At 48.5% G+C, this 16,739-nt stretch overlaps 1 protein-coding gene across 2 annotated transcripts in view; it reads left to right on the forward strand.

The window, feature by feature from the left end:
• DAPK1 (death associated protein kinase 1) overlaps positions 1 to 16,739 on the forward strand; it is a 185,871-nt gene that overhangs the window by 150,141 nt on the left and 18,991 nt on the right. For both annotated transcript variants that reach the window (XM_077749525.1, XM_077749524.1), the window contains exons 19-20: positions 2,649 to 2,726; positions 14,335 to 14,557. In XM_077749525.1, coding sequence (XP_077605651.1) covers positions 2,649 to 2,726; positions 14,335 to 14,557 — 301 coding nt within the window. The remainder of the gene's footprint in view (positions 1 to 2,648; positions 2,727 to 14,334; positions 14,558 to 16,739) is intronic.

Below are 16,739 nucleotides of genomic sequence, written 5' to 3' on the forward strand. Positions count from 1 at the left end.
ACATGAGCTATAGGAGCTTCTTTGACGTTCTTCATGCATGACAGTCATCCTGCTGCCTCAGGGCCTTTGCACTTGCTACTCTTCTCAGGACTTTCTTCAGGTATCCAAATGGCTTACTCTCTCATCTCCTTCTGGTTTCAACTTAAAACATCCCCTTTTCTTTTTTTCTTTCTTTTTTTTTTTTTTAATATTTTTATTTCTAAGAGAGAGAGACAGCGTGGGCAGGGGAGGGTCAGAGAGAGAGGGAGACACAGACTCCGAAACAGGCTCCAGGCTCTGAGCTAGCAGTCAGCACAGAGCCCGACACGGGGCTCGAACCCACGAGCCGTGAGATATGACCTAAGCGAAAGTCGGACGCTTAACCGGCTAAGCCACCCAGGCGCCCCTAAAACGTCCCCTTTTCAATGAGCCCCTCCCAAACTGCTGTTTGTAACCAAGAGGTGTCTGAGTGTTAGGATCGCTTGTGGGAGTCAGCACCTGGCTTAGGGGCACACAGTAGAGCAAGGCCAGAATGCAAACATCTATCTCCTACCCCATTCTCCTAGAGAAAGGTGGGGAATTTGGGGGAATTCTCAACTCTTTAATTAATAATTATTGCTGCTGCTTTTTTCCACAACTGGTACTCCTTTCTATTTGGTTTTCTCTAATCTGCTTGAGTACCTATGTGGTGAGGGTGTCTGTTTCACCATATAGATGAAGACGTTTCCAGGAGGCTGAGTGACTGACCACACAGCTGGTAAGGGGCACATTCAGGACTTCAGCCTGGTCATTCTGACTCCAGAGTTCAAACTTTACATTACACTGACAGCCTGAATAGTGTCTCTTAGGGCAAAGCATTTTACAAACTATAAAGTGCTGTATAAATGTAGGACATATGGTTGACAGGGGTTTTCCTGTCATTTGAAAGGCTCCATCATGGACACTAACTTTTGCCAGTGAAGGTCTTCTACCTGTGTCATGTGTAGACCTGGGGTCTCTGAGGGAAGTCCGGTGGCCAGAAGACACACAATTTTAGTCAAGGCTCAGATTTTTTCCAATGAGGGCAGTGGCTCCGAAACTTTGCTGCATGATGGAATCACCTGCGAACGCTTACAACCGCAATGTGTGTGTGGCCTCCAGACCTAGAGAAGCAGAATGTCTAGAGGAAGTGGGTACGTGCAGGCAGCGGGAGCTGTTAAAGAACCTGGTGATTCCAGTGTGTCGTCAGGTTTGGGAACCAGCAACCTGAGGCCTTTCTTATCATGTCAGTAAAGATCTGGGCGGTGTGGCATGAATCCCTGGTTGGGCTGCGATGTCCAACAAGATCCCTAATTGACCCCAAAGCAGACTAGAAGCCCTCAGCTGCCCATTGAAGACAGCTGGGGACTTTAAGGGAGCATGAGTGACGGGCAGGGAGACTGTAAAGCCTGCCTCCCCAGAGCTCCCATATGAGCTTCCGGCTTCAGCCTAAGACCTTGGTTCTCAACTGGGGCCATCTCGCGCCATCCAGGGAACATTTGACAATGTCTAAAGACACTTTGGGTTGTCACAAGTTGGAGAAGGCAGTACAGAGACCAGAGAGAGGCGCTAAACATCCTGCATGCACAGGACAGCCCTGCCCACATGGTAGAGATTTATCTGGTCCCAAATGTCAACAGTGCTGAGATTGAGAAACGCTGGTCTCATGAAACCCCAGTTCTTGGCTCGGATTATGACTTGAGCTGAGAAATTGGAAGATGTGCTGTTAATCAGACTTGGGCATCCCTGAGCTGCCAGGGGGGATACTGATAAACATGGAGAGAGGGGCCAGAATGCTTCTAAGTCTTGTTGAAAAGACTGCTTTTATTTGCTTGGAAATTGCTTCTCATCTTTTCTACTTTTCAAATTTGTAATGACTTTAAACCTGCAGCAGAACAGTCCCTAAGCCTCCATTTCCTCCTCGGGGGCACGTGAACAGCCTCAGTTAGGTCCTGCCTCCCCTGAGTGACCTCGAGAGTCAATGTAGGCAAAGCATCGAGAACTAGACCAGGTGCATGACATCTGGAGGTGCTCAGTACATGTTAGCTGGTGTCATGCTTATTCATGGCATGGAAGTGGAAGTGAATTTGCTCACTATAAAACTGTAGCCCTATGGAAATTCTGTAATTAAAAGGTGCTGCAAAATCTGATATCTTCCTTTTATGTTCACTGAAAATCTTTAGGTCAAAATGGTCTGTAAAACTAAGCCTTTTCTTTGAAATGCACAGTAATTACCAGTAACTAGCATCCTATGAGTGTTGAGGTTTGTCCTTGGAAGCAATTTAAGACATTAGCTAGCACTGACTAGAATTTGGCATCTATGGAAGCCTTCATTGTCTGCTTTATGGAAAGGGATTCAGGGTTTGGGGTAATCTGCTCGCCAACGAGGTGCCAAGTATGAGAAAGCCTGTGGGTCTGAGACAGCTCACCGATGGACTTCAAGGCACCAGTGCACAATTGTTTCCTAGTTCTCATCTTCCTTTCCTGGACAGCCCAGTAAAATAAGGATTCTACAGAAAGAAGGGACCCAAGACACACTGTTTTTCTACCTTTGTTTCTGATGCGTTTTTTCTGCCTCCAAAGGCAGAACTAGTGTGTGAAATAAACAGCTCTTGTGTGAAGGAAAGAAACTAATCCTTTTTCTCCAATAGGATGGGAAGACAGCAGAAGAGCTGGCTAAATCAGAACAGCATGAGCATGTAGCAGGTCTGCTTGCAAGGCTCCGAAAGGTGAGAAATTCTGTTTATCAGTCTGAAATTCTCTGCTTTACATGAAAAGGTCTGCCTTTCTCTTTGTAAAGAAGGAAATGAACAAAATGAGGCTTTGGACAAACAGCTTATTCAAAAGGTGTCTGTCTGCGTCCTGTGGTTTGCATGCAGTTAGTGTCAGTGCATCAGCTACCTATCACTTAGCTCTTCTGTGTTTGGACTTGGAAATCATTTGACCTCTTTGTAGTTGCTGTGCCTGGTTTTCCTCTTCCCACCCTCTCTGTAATAACCGTCCCCACAAAGTAGACAGGAAATGGGGAAGCTGAATGTTTCTTTCCTTCTTAATGTTTTGAACTCCCAGACATCACATGATATGCTCTGGTCCAGGAAACACTGTTGCTCTAAGGTTTAAGGACACAAGACAAAAGTATGTACGTGCAGGCGTGTCTTTCCAGCCCAGATTATAGCAATGCATATCAGGAGTCCTCAAAATTAGTCCTTTAAGATAGGAACTCCATGTCTAGGACTCTATCCCAAAGAAATGAAAGACATGCAGGAAAAAGTGTTTTATGCACACAGATTTCATTGCAGTGTTATATATAATAATAAAAATCGGAAACATCAGATGACCAACAGTAATGTCTAGTAAATTGTTATACACCTACATGGTAGAATGACCACTAAAATATTTTCGAAGAGGTTTTATTAACAAAAGTTCAGTGCTTAGGATGTTCCAGAGCTTCAAAGCAGAAGATAAATTATACATATGGACTTTATAATCCCTCCTTGTATTTTAAAAAATACATAGAAAATATTAACAGTGGTGTTTTGGTAATGAACATTTCCTTCTGTAAACATTACTGTATTTTTTCCAAATTCCTTATAATGGCAGGTGACCTTGAATAATACAGATTTGAACGGTAGAAGTCTTACTCTATGCAAATTTTTTCAATAGATAGTACAGTGCTATAAATCTATTTTCTCTTACGATTTTCTTACTTACATTTCCTTTTCTTTAACTTACCTTATTATAAGAATATAGTCCATGGTCCATATAAACCTACAAAATATGTGTCAATCACCTGTTTATGTTATCGGTAAGACTTCTGGTCAACAATAGACCATTAGTAGTTAAGTTTGGGGGGTGGTCAAACAAAGGTATATCTGGATTTTCAACTGTGTGGGGGTACAAAATATGTGTCAATCACCTGTTTATGTTATCGGTAAGACTTCTGGTCAACAATAGACCATTAGTAGTTAAGTTTGGGGGGTGGTCAAACAAAGGTATATCTGGATTTTCAACTGTGTGGGGGTTCAGCACTCCTAATCCCCGTGTTATTAAAGGGCCAACTGTAATCATGTAGTAATTTTTCAAAGACAAACTTTCTAGAAATTAAAAAAAAATTCAGTTGATTTAAATGTTCAGTGGCAAGGGATTGGGGCATCCCACAGATGTCCTGCATATAAACTGGAAAGTGAGGGGGCATCTGGTGGCTCAGTCGATTAAGCAACCGACTCCTGGTTTTGGCTCACTCGGTTCATGGGATTGAGCCCCGCATTGGGCTCTGTGCTGGCAGCTTGGAGCCTGCTTGGGATTCTCTCCCTCTCTCTGCCCCTTCCCCACTCTCTCTTACAATAAATAAATCTACATTTTAAAAAAATATATTGGAAAGGGTCCTGGGAAGGATGATCACCTCTTAACTCCAAAACTACTGAGAATCTGAATTTTCATAGTGGTCTCAGGGTCCTGGCTGTGGGGTGGGGGAGGGGACACGGGTGCAGTAATTTCCTTCCCAGCCTTGGAGTGGAGCTGGGAGATCATTTATCTTCACACCTTTGTGCGTTGGAGTTTGTGAGCTGGCCACAAAGGCGGTGGGAAGAGGACCCATGAAAACAGATGTCCCAGGCCACTACAGGGATGCAGTGTACCCTTCCTTCTGGAAATTCCAGAAAGAGAACAGTCTGGAAAAATGTCCCTAGCCTTACTCAGGTGTTCTTTTTTTTAATCTTAAAAAAAAATTTTTTTTGGGGGGGGGGTGCCTGGGTGGCTCAGTCGGTTAAGTGTCCGACTTCCCCTCAGGTCATGATCTTATGGTTTGTGGGTTCGAGCCCTGTGCTGACAGCTCAGAGCCTGGAGCCTGTTTCAGATTCTGTGTCTCCCTCTCTCTCTGACCCTCCCCTGCTCATGCTGCCTCTCTCTCTCAGAAATAAATAAAACATTAAAAAACATTTGTTTTGTTTATTTTTTTATTTTGAGAGAGAGAATGCAAGCAGGGCAGGGGCAGGCTCCTCATGGTCAGCACAGAGCCCAGTGCAGGGCTTGAACTCATGAATCGTGAGATCATGACCTGAGCTGAAATCAAGAGTCGTACACCCAACTGACTGAGCCACCCAGGCATCCCTAGCCTTACTTGCACATTCTTACAGGAAATGCATGAGTTAAAGGTAGACATCGTTTTCTCCCACTCTGCACTGCCGTGCACTGTCTCACTGTGGAGGAGAATTTGGACTAGAAAAACAAGGGAAAGTGTTTTGTTTACAAGCAGAAAGAGAGGCGGTGGAGTCTGGGAGTCCCTATCAGCATATCAACAAGGAAGTTGCCCATAGTCTCCTAATTTCTAAATTCACTTAATGTGAAGCCGTATGTCAGCCAGCACCTGAAAGAATGGAACAGTCTGCAACACAATGGGCCAGATTGGCTCAGTGTTTGCAACCTCTGACATCGGGTGGACGTTATAGCAAGGCACCCTGCCTCTGAGTGTTTATACGTAACATGTCACAAGAGAAGTGTGGTTGTAAGTCGATTACTCATTATAGTATCTGTTGACAGCAAAAAGAACCTGGTCTGAAATCTGGCCTTCCCACTTGCTTGATGAGGACGCAGTTTTACTGTGAATTATTAGCTCTCTCTAACAGTCCACTGGTGGAGAGGAAGATTTCATTAGACTGGACACCTTACACGTGGATAAACGTGCTGGATCAGGGATTCTCAGGCTTCCCACGGTCCACAGAGGAGGGTTCTGACGCCCCTGTGTTGTCCTGCCACATGTAGTGGGCTTAGCGGTCACGGTGGGCTGTGTTCCTCACAATGAAGCCTCAGGCACATCTTCTTTCTTGGCTTGGAGTGCTGCTCACCATCTCAGAGATGTCTCACGGACCCTGTGAAGGTGCAGACACTCATCTTTAAGCAGAAATCCATGGCAGACCGTGGATTGCCCACCAGACCCACCATCTGGTGGGTCACCCGGGAGATGCGCTCCTGGGGCTGTGTCATGTTTAACACACAGGAAAGGTCTGTCCTTTTATTTTAAAGTGGACGGCCATGCTGGGCGCAAAGCCATTGTCATTGCAATGACGGGTCTGAAACAATGAGGAAAGCCCAGACCGAAGTACATAAAGGGCAGGCTCTCTAGTGACAGCAGAGAGGGACCAGACTGGGGGGCTTAAAGGTGCTTTCTCCCTTAATCTGATCCCAGATTTCCTGCCATGTGCTTATGTTTCTTTTATGATTGGAAATGCAAATACAGAGAAAGTTGCATGGCCCTCCCGCCAGCCCTGTGTGTCCAGGGGAGGCAGTGGGAGGTCCTCCAGTCTAGATTCTTTAAATCAAGGTAGGTGGGCTCTGCAACCTTCCTGCTTTCAGATTTCCTTAATTCTTTCCCACCAGTTGGCACCCTTGTGTTTTGGTGCCTAGCTTTTTAAAAGACGGATGGGAGAGAGAATATTTCAGTGTCTAGGTTTTTTACCATCTAAGGTAAAGGGATTTTTCTCTAAGGAAAGGTCAGGGCAAAAAAAGAAATTTTAATACCTGTGATCTAAGGACATCATCCCTGCTAGTGCCCAGAGTCCACAGAAAGCTTCCTCTCTCTTCTTTGCTTCAAGAGGAAAAATATAAGGTGATGGCTGGATGCACAGACTCAGGACTAGATGGCCTGGTTTCACATCCTAGCACTGCTGTTTTCTGGCTCGGGAAACATAAGGCTGTTTAGCAGCTCTGAGCCTCAGTTTCCCATTTGTCAAATGGGGTAACTGTAGAGCTACCTCACAGTATGGTAATGATGTAAATGTTGTCTTTAGAACAGTGTCTGCACACAGTAAGAAACCACTCTCTGAGTCCCGGGGAAACATAGAGATTTCCCTGCGGTGGCCCCTCCTGTGACCTGGCGCCCAGGAGCAGACGTGGCAGTGTCAACAAGACAAGCAGGCCCCGAGGCAGGGCACCCTTGAGCACCAGCACTATAGCAGCCATCATTAATCGTCCATGTGTGGCAGGGGCTGTGATTTCACAACATCCCGAAGATGGAGACATTCCCGCCCGAAAATGGGGCTCAGTGAGGCTAAGCAAATGTTCATCAGTGCAGCTCCGAGTCAGTCCTGAAATACCAACGTCTGCTTCCTGGTCAGTGGGCTTGGGGCTTCAGTGCCGGTGCCTCACCAGCCGTGGGGTGGGGGTCTTTCCCCATGCTGAGCTCACGTGCTGTGTGGTGAGCCCCGATCTCTTCCAGGAGTCACCAGGGCCTGCTCCCTTCAGCGGAGTCTCCTGGACTCCGTGTTCACTGAGACCCGCGAGTTTGTATGCTGCAGTCATTCCCCCAGAAGGCTCTAGACCTCAGCTTCCTGATGAGCCAGAAAGGGAGGAGTTGGCTGCCATGTATTTCTACCACACTCATTATTTTAATGAATAAGTCCCCAAATAAGTAACTGCTTGGAGTTTGGAGACACCTTGTCCTGGAACCTGGTTCTTGAAAGTGGTTGAGGCGCCACAGGAGCGACCCTGGAGAGTGCGTCAGCAAGGACTTGTGTGGTAGGTTGTCACGAGGAGCAGGCGATACTTACAGAGAAGCCAAGACAGTAGATGTATTTGCAGTTATAAGTCGGGTCATTTAGAGGAGGAGCCTGATCACACCAGTAACCATAGATTAGGAGCATCTGTCACCAGTTTCCCTTCCATGTCATTTCTTCTTGACATTCCCAGTGTTTCTCACCAGAGTGCAGTGGGCATTTTGGGGTGGGTGGGACTTCGTTTGTCCTTGCAAGATAAGAGGACCCCCACGCAGCTCAAGTCATCTTGCCCCTTCCTCATTCATTGGAAATCAAAAGCTGTCTTTGCACATTTCCTGACACCCCCTGAGAGAGAACCATCCTATGTAAGACCCCCTCCTGTGGATCCTAAACACAGTCATGGGGATAAGTCAGTGTCTGCACAGCAGGGAGGTGGCCTTGAAATAGGTTTCCAAGTGGGCCAAGTTAGCAACAGAAATGCCCCCCTTGAATTCACCTCGAATCAGTTGTGGAGCCTAGGAACTTATTTTTAAAGGTTTGCTAGGGAAGCTAGGGGCTTCCTGTTCCAGACATAAAACCTAAGTCTTCTTGTTGACCTGCAGGGGGCAGCAGAGGAATGACCAAAGCAGAGTGAGAGGCTACTTGGGTCCTTAGACATCTCAGGGGGCTGACCTTGGGGAGATAAGAGCTTGCAGCCAGTGCATCTGGGCAGGGTGGGGGTGAGGGTTTCCCAGGATAGAGGTCATTGGGGAAGGAAAAGCCAGGGCAGGCCTGAGGGAGATGAGGTTTGCTGTGACCCAGTTCACCACGGAGTGATTTGGGGGCAGCTATGTACTGGAGCCCCTGGTGCCTCCCGCAGAGCCCACCACACGTGTCTCTTCCCACCTGCGTTTTCAGTGCCCTCACCTTGGGTGTTTGATGTCCTTCCAATTAGATTTTCATAAGCTGATATTAAAATAGTTGCTGTTCTTAACACCTAAGATGAGACAGTAAAGAAAGGTGCTTGGGGAATATTTTGGAAAATAGGACAAAGTGTAGAGTTTACCCAGAACTTAAAATTCAGCACAAGTAAACCACATTTGCATAATTAAGACTTGCTGCTCTTTCCCTGCTGGGTCTAATTGCATCCTGCCACGTGGGGAAAGCCTTGTCACCTCCCCATGCTCTTATCTGGCTTTCCCAGATTGCAGATGGTCCTCCCTGTCAATCTGCTGATATTTAGTCATCTTTGCTGATGAGAAAGTGAGGCTACATTGCCAGGGGTAAAGGTACAGGAAGAAAGCTAGAAACCAGGATTCTTCAGGGCATCAAAGAGCAATGCAGTTACTAAGTAATATTTATTTATTTAAAAGATATTCACAGTGTCTAGATATACTAAGAACTATTCTAGGTACAGTGAACAAAAGAAACAATGCTCAGCCAAAAAGCAAATAAAGAAAAATGTCAGATGGGGTAAGTCAGGGGTTGGCAAACAATAGCCTCCCAGCCAAAGTGGGGCCAGCACCTGTTTTGTCAATAAAGCTTTATTGGAGCACAGCCACACCCTTTGACTTCCTACTCTCTGTGGCTGGTTTCTGGATACATGACAATCACAGGAGAGACCACCTGGCCCTTTGTAGAAAGATCACTGTCCCTGATGAAAGTGCAGGTATTCAAACAAGGTGAAATTAGAGAAGGGAGGGGAGTTACTTTCCACCAACTCTGCTAGTGACATTTAAAGACATGCATGAAAGATTGGAGAGGAGAGGCAACCAGAAAATGGGCTGGGGAAAAGCAGAGAGAGTAGTGAGTGCAGAGGGCCTGGGGCAGTAAAGAATTGGGTGGGTTATGTCCCAGAAAACACAAAAAGGAGGGAGTTGGGCCTGGAACAAGAACTTGAGCTTGGTGGTCTGGGCAGGGATGGTGCCTGATCAGAGAGGCAGGCGGTTTGGTCAGAAGACCGGGTTTGGTCCAGGTGTGTTCAGCAGGTGGGAGCAAAATCTGACTCTCATTTTGGGACTTTCCCTCCAACTGCCCAGACAGAGACCAGGTAGGAAGTGATCTTGGAGGCCAGGTGAGATATGATGGCACTTGGATGAGGTTGTCCAGGCTGTTACTTTGTGAGCCCTGGGCAGGAATGCAGTTGGAGGCCCCATCCCTGGGTAAAATTTTAGGATATAAAGTTATCGAAAACACATGGGGAAATAGTTCATGTTCTGCCTCCCACTTACACAAATACACATTCTGACCACCTGGAAGGCAGGGCTGGTTTAGAATTCTGATCCTTGGGCTCCCTGCTGCTTCCCCCTCTTCTTCCCCAGCCTGGCAGCCTCACCTGCTAGAGGCCCACAGCCATGCACACCCCAGGCCTCACCTTTGCACTGACCACACCTGCCTGCATGGGGAGGCCAGGGAGGACACACAGGGGAGTTTTCCAAGGCAGGAGCCAGAATTTAGGAAACATCGTAGTGCCAGCTCCTCACTCCCTGGCGTTACTGCAGGAAGGTCTGACCAGGCAGGGCTTTGTGGTGGCAGGGGCCAGTGGTCTTGGATCTCCTGGTAGGTAGAGACCACGGAGGGACTTGTGTGCTCCCTCCAAAGAAATCAGTGTTCTATTACCTTCAGAGCTAGCGGGGAGCAACTCACTGTCCTTTCTGCTTCAGAACCACAGTCTGCCTTGGAGAGCACATCTGTCAGGTGATTGGCAGCAGCCTTCCCTGGGACACTGGTCTGGGCCCTCACCAGTCCCTGTCCCGCCACCTAGTGGTGACAATAGGAAATGTGCCACCCACCTGCAGTGGGGAAGGCACTTCAGAACATTTTGTTGTACTTCTGCATCAAAATCAGTGTGTTCAGATTCTCCAAGGCTCTTAGTGAGCAAGAGGAGGGATTATCCTGCAGGACCAAGTTGGGTCTCCTTAGAAAGGAGAAGACTCATGTTTTGCTTTCTTGCCCTATGTCAGATCTGTCCATCTTGATGAGGAGCTCTTTCCAAACTTATGTTTTTCCCAAAGACAAGGTGAAGGGTCTTATCAGTCAGTCCCAGCAAGTGAGGGAAGCAGGGAGGACCCCTGGCAAGCGCCCTTATGGGGGAGCAGCGTGGGGTATACAAGGAATGTCACTGGGAGCATTTGAGTGTCGCTGGGTCAGATTTTGGTGTTAGAAGGAAACTTGAGGCATGGCTCACCTTATCACACTGGTGTGCCTGGGCCACTGCTCAGAGCCTGTGTGTAGGGATATACTCAACAGGATTCTTGCCAAAGTAGGCTAGGTGATCAGATATAGGGGAGAGTTCAGGGATTTCATCACATAGGAAGGAGTAGGAGTTTTACTAAACCGACTGAACCGGATTCTTGCTAAAACTAAACTAACTTGGCCAAGGACAGGGCACTGGTTCAGGGCATTGACACAGAGAACCTTGACTAAAGTTAGAGCCAAGAGAGAGTCTTCATCCCAGCCTGCCTCTGTTCTGGGGCTGGCTAGGGCAGCAGCAAACACACTGCCGGCAGCTTCTAGCCCCCAATACCCTGCTGAGGTTCAAAGGAGTGAACTGTAGTCATTTGAGGGCAGCACTGTGCAAAGCATAGACATGGCCTCCCTGGGCTGCCCTGGAGCAAGCCAGAGAAACTTCTGGAAGTTCTCTGGAGCTGCATCAGTAGTTACCATGGCTCTAGTGTCTTCAGAGTGCAAGGGCCTGAGAGGCTCAGGCAGAGGGGACGAATATATCCTCAGTCCAGCACACAGGGCACGTGATGGCCAAAGTCGAGGTGCTAAGATCAAAAGTGCACAAAGCAGAAAAGGGGCACAAGCCAATTAATTGCACAGTGTTTGGGGGACCTGGTGGTTGGATTACAGCCAGAAGCAGGCTTTCTACCTTTCCCCTATCACAGGAGAAGAGGACACTGGTGTCCTCAAAAGAACTGTTATGTTAAGCTGTACGTCACAAAGTAGGCAGAGAATGTTCTATTCCACTTGGTGAGATATTCCTAGTGAATGGTGATGATCACAGGACATGATGACTGCAGTTCAGATGCTTCCTGTGCAGCCAAGAGGGTGCCGGGGACTGATTTAAAGGGAAATGGAGGGGCGCTTGGTTGGCTCAGTAAGTTAAGCGTCCAACTTCAGCTCAGGTCGTGATCTCACAGTTCATGGGTTCGAGCCCTGAGTCAGGTTCTGTGTTGACCGATCAGGGCCTGGAGCCTGCTTCCAATTCTGAGTCTCCCTCTCTCTCTCTATTCTTCCCCTGTTCGTGCTCTCTCTCTCAAAAATAAACATAAAAAAATTTAAAAATGGAAGGGGGAAGGGCTGACTTTGAAGGTTAAATTAGAGTGAGGTGAGGCAGATTTGCTTCAGGGGTCAAGGGCTCATCTGCAACACTACATGGCATCAGGAGAGATCCAACGAGCACCCCATCTCTTCCAGCCTGGTGGGCAGCCCTGGGATGAGTGACTGTGTCACAACAGAGCATCTTCAGCCTCTGCACTGACTCGAGCCATAATTCAGGGGAATTAGGGTCAGGCTCTCCCAGCCCTATCCCTCCCCTGCAGGGCTTTGCATCTGAACCTACTGAGATTTGAGGCTAAGGGAGAAACCAGAATGAGGACAACCTCATGGTCTACACAGCCCTGGGCAGGGGGAGGACTTCTGAGATGACAAGCACCTGCACAGATTGTTAAGCGTGAATGGAACGCCCTACCTGTAAAATAACAAAGACATCAAAGGAAATATCAAGAGTGAGATATAATGTGTTGCAGTATATAAATGCTGGGGCCCAGGGCATGAGGACATGTAGTGAACTTGGCAGATGGGGACCTGTGCACAGTCACTATGCAGTGCCTGCAGACGCGCATGCATCTTGGAGCGCTGGGATGCATTGAGGACACCGGGGCAGCCTGTTGCCCTGATTTTCACAAATGAGGGTAGGAGCTCATGAAGGATTATATATGTTTTAAACCAATTTATTAAGCAGTTGCATTCTTGGAAATCTCAAACTATTGAGATTATACACTCTCCAAAACACTCTGGGTCATATGTGGCATTGCAGTTAAGCCTAAGGTCACATAATCATAAGCAAGTTCTTCTCTTAAGTAAATGCTCAGCAGACACTCAGAGCGTAGGAGGACCCAGGGAATTGTTCTGTGGAGGACACCGTGTGAACCTGTGTGGATACACAGCACCCACGTCCAGGATCAGCCCAACATCAAGAACTGAAAATGTAGCGCCCATTTCCATCATGCCCACTAGGCGGCATTGCTGCCACGTGGAGAAGGAAGGTCACTGTCACAGAAGATGGGGGGGGGGGAGTGGAGTCTGACAGGGGAGACAGCTGGGTGGTCAGTGGAAGAAGCCACAGGGACTCAGCGGGAAGAAACGAGCAGCACATCCCCCGGCCCAGGGTTAGAACTGGAAGCAGTGTGTGCCAGGCCTGAGATCACAGGAGACTAAAACCAAGCAGTTCATTCTGAGAGGCTCCTGTAGGTCCCCTTGAGTCCTGTCATATCTACACACCTCCCTGTCAGGTGCCGGGGATATGTCTCTCCCCTCAAGTTGGCCCCCAGTCCAGGGTGGAGAACATTCCAGCACACCCTGCAATCTGGGGGGGGAGGGGTCATGATGGAGAATGCTCCCTGGATTGGAGCCTCCTGGGGAGGAATGTTCTGGAAGAGAACCCAGCAGGAGTGGTCCCCTAGATGCTTGGAAGTTAACAGGTTAAAGCAGCGAAACCATCCTGGGTCAGGGATGAATCCCCCCCAGAGCCTGCACCCCACACTCCCAACAGGCCCCTGTTTGGAGCCACGATCAGGCTCAGGGTGGGAAAGCAGGCTGGCTGTGAGTCAGATGGAGCCAGAGCGGCGAGAGCAACGCCTCCATCACTGCTCAGGCGTCCAGGTGGGCTCTCTGGGTGCACAGAGCGCCTGTCCACACCATCCCACCAAAGTGCTCTTGTTGTGTTTAGAGTCAGAGTTCACGTATCTGTGACTCCCCAGGAAACAGATCTGGGCCAGGTCCACACCTTCCTGTCCCCTGCACCGTGCTCAGCATGGGGGCCTCCATAAATGTGTGCTGATGAGTGAGTGAGTGTGAAGTAACCCTGCTTCTCCCTGCAGGGCTGAGATGATAGTGGGAAGGTTATGGGTCCACAGCCCCACACCAGCATCGTGTTTGTACTTCCCGATGCCCCTTCTGAGCATCTGGTGCCATCATGGTGCCATGAGAAAACAGGACCCCTCCACACAGAGGAGCAGGTGTCCCTGGGCCATCCTGACAGGCTGAGCCTGGTTCCCTTTTAAAATGATGGCATCGTGGGAGTTGCTCCACCCCATTCCTGGTGCACGAAAATACCATGGATGCAGGCACATCCCTGGTGACAGAGAGCACACTGGTGGTTGCCAGGGGCCGGGCAGGGTGAGGGGGTGACTGGTTTTGGCTACGGAGCTTCCTCAGGGGAGAGAAATGTTCTGGAGCCCAGAGCAGTGCTGGTCGTACACACTGTACATGTAGTAAAGCCTCAGAGCTTCGGTCCACTCTGAAATGACATGACCACTTTACAGGAATTGTTTTTGTAGATACAATGGGACAGCATAAAACATTCACAACACGGGTAAGAGTCGCAGACCAGGGTTCAAACTTCCAGGCATAAAATAAGTAAGTCCCAGGATGCACTGTTCAGGATGGGACCACAGTTCATAATGCTCTATCGCATATTTGAAAGGCCCTTTGGGAGTAGCTCTTTAAATTTCTCATCAGCAGAGAAACCTCAGATTAGGAAGGACACGGCGAGAGTTCCAAACTGTGAGAACTGGCCTCGGCTGTTTGCTCAGAGCCTTCTTTCCCTGTGGCTAACTTGCCTCTCTTCATCTGTGTGTAGGACACGCACCGAGGACTCTTCATCCAGCAGCTGCGGCCCACACAGAACCTCCAGTCCAGGATCAAACTGAAGCTGTTCGGCCACTCAGGCTCGGGGAAGACCACCCTGGTGGAGTCTCTCAAGTGTGGGCTGCTGAGAAGCTTCTTCCGAAGACGCCGGCCCAGACTGTCCTCTGCTGGCTCCACGAGGTTCCCGCCCTCACCCCTGGCATCCAAGCCAGCAGGTAGGTACCTGCTCGCTGGCTCCTGTCTCTCCACTCCCTGCTTCCTTTTGTGCTGTCTCCTGTCACCATCTAGGAGGAGTGCTGGCTCTTTGTTGGTTACCTGGCCTGTGGTGACCAGAACTCATTGTCTTGGTGGCTTTAGGTGGGGTCTACCCCGGCTGTGGGCCATAGGTTGGCCTGCAGGTATAGATGCCCCAGCAATAGCAAGGACAGGGCCGCACCAAAGTCACAGTCACAGACACAAAGTTCCAGGTTACAAATATGCAGATCACAGAGTGGTGGTGTGTTCTTCTCCAAAATGGTTAATAGGGTGAATTGTATGTTGTGTGCACTTCACATGAATGTATTTTAGATGCAATGAGACAGAATAAAACACATCTGCTACATGGGTAACAATACAGACCAGGGTACCCAGCCTTTGAATACCCAACGTGCATGAACAAATACAGTTTCCAGATTGTACACATCGAATATTGGCCCCAGGATGGGTTCTCCCCCTTAGGCTTTCTTTTTGGAGTGCTGGGCACACCCAGTGATTCAGGAATACAGCAACAAAGTTCATTTCCGTCCCTATGCGACTCAAAGCGGGTTGGTGATTTTGAATAGCTCCCTAAGGATCTCGTGGTTGGTCCATCCACTCACATGGAGCCTGCTTGGGAGGCGGGCTTTGGTGTCTTTCCCGATCTTCTTAGACACGGCTAGGGGTACATGCACGTCCAGAAGTGCCGTGTGCCTGTCCTTCCCCCGGGAGAATTGTGCCATCTGGGATGTTGTTTCTCCTGAACCCAACTGAGGGAATTCCATTTTACAAGGATAAGACTATAACCCTTCAAAGAGTTTCCTTAGTCTCTATTTTGTGCAAGGATTTGTTTTCTACATGTGATACTGCAAGGTATCTTATCAATTCCCCACATTGAAAGCAATGGTTTTACAGTTTTGTTTCTGTGCAGTCCCTCTCTCCATGAGGAAGGGTGTCTGGGAAGCATTCATCAGGGGTGGGGGACACTTGACTGAGGTTTACATGTCCCTTTCAATGTCTTTTCTCTGAACAGCAGTGGAGTTACAATAGGCACTGAGATAATAACCACAATGGATTTATTGACTACAGTTTTGCTCACACCTATTGCTCACACTTTCTGAGCACTAAGTGTGTGCCAGGCACTGGCACAACGTAGTCCGTGTGACACTTCCTTTAATCCACATGACAGCCTACAGGGTATTATACTGAAGCCTGGAGGGGTCAAGTGGAAGCCCAGTGTCACACAGCTGGCAATTCTTGACGTGTCTGACTCCTGAGCTAGTGCTTAGTGACTATGCGTACAACTCCGTCTGGAGTATAAGGGCATTTGCAGACATACATTGTCCATTGTCTTCCACAATTTGGGCTCAGTTTGGAGATGCAAGATGGGTTTCACCTTTTCTGAAGCCAGTAGTTTTCCAGACTTAATGATTAGGTTCAGCCTCAGTGTGTGGACTACACCAGCGTTTGTGAGTGTGTCTGTGTATGAGAGAGGGAAAGGGGGAGAGACAGAGATCAAGAGAGACAAAGACCTCTATTTAGACCTGTGATCTGGAATTTCTGTAAGGCTTCATTGGGTATGAAGATGATGCCCTAGAAGCCTGAACTGAACCAGCCACAGATTTTATCTCCTGTTTATCCCTCACCTCTCCAAAGTAATGTCTCCATTCATCTTCCACATCTGGAAGAATCTGGAAGTAGATTCATAATAAAATGTGGCTCAGGAAGGCTAGATTATCAGCCAGGGTCATGGTGTTACAGCAGTGTCCTCCAGGCAGCGCTGAGGGAGCTTGGCTGTGTGGCTCAGTGACAGAACATTCTGTGGAGGAAGAAGTATGCTCTGCACCAAAGAAGTCACTCGGCCGCAGTTGGCACAGAGATGCAGCGGGTCTTCCTCTGTTTAGAATTGTTCAGAGCTGCCTCTCCAGGCCACGCTCTCAAAATTTCTGTCTAGATAACAGGTAAGTGTGGTCAGGCTCCCCCCACAGGACTGGTGGGAGGTAAACACTGCTCCCTCTTGTGTCCTACGTGACTCAGTTCTTCAGAACCTTCCTGGTGCCCCGGCATCGACACTGGTTTTGTCACCAGAAGCAGCTGGAGGGAGGAATCGTCACACGGTTCCTCCCTTCTCCTGGGGACGGGCGGCCTTGTTCTCTCAGGAAG

This window comes from Crocuta crocuta, unplaced genomic scaffold (genome assembly GCF_008692635.1).
Source record: "Crocuta crocuta isolate KB4526 unplaced genomic scaffold, BGI_CrCroc_1.0 scaffold99, whole genome shotgun sequence".
Classification (NCBI taxonomy): Eukaryota; Metazoa; Chordata; class Mammalia; order Carnivora; family Hyaenidae; genus Crocuta; species Crocuta crocuta.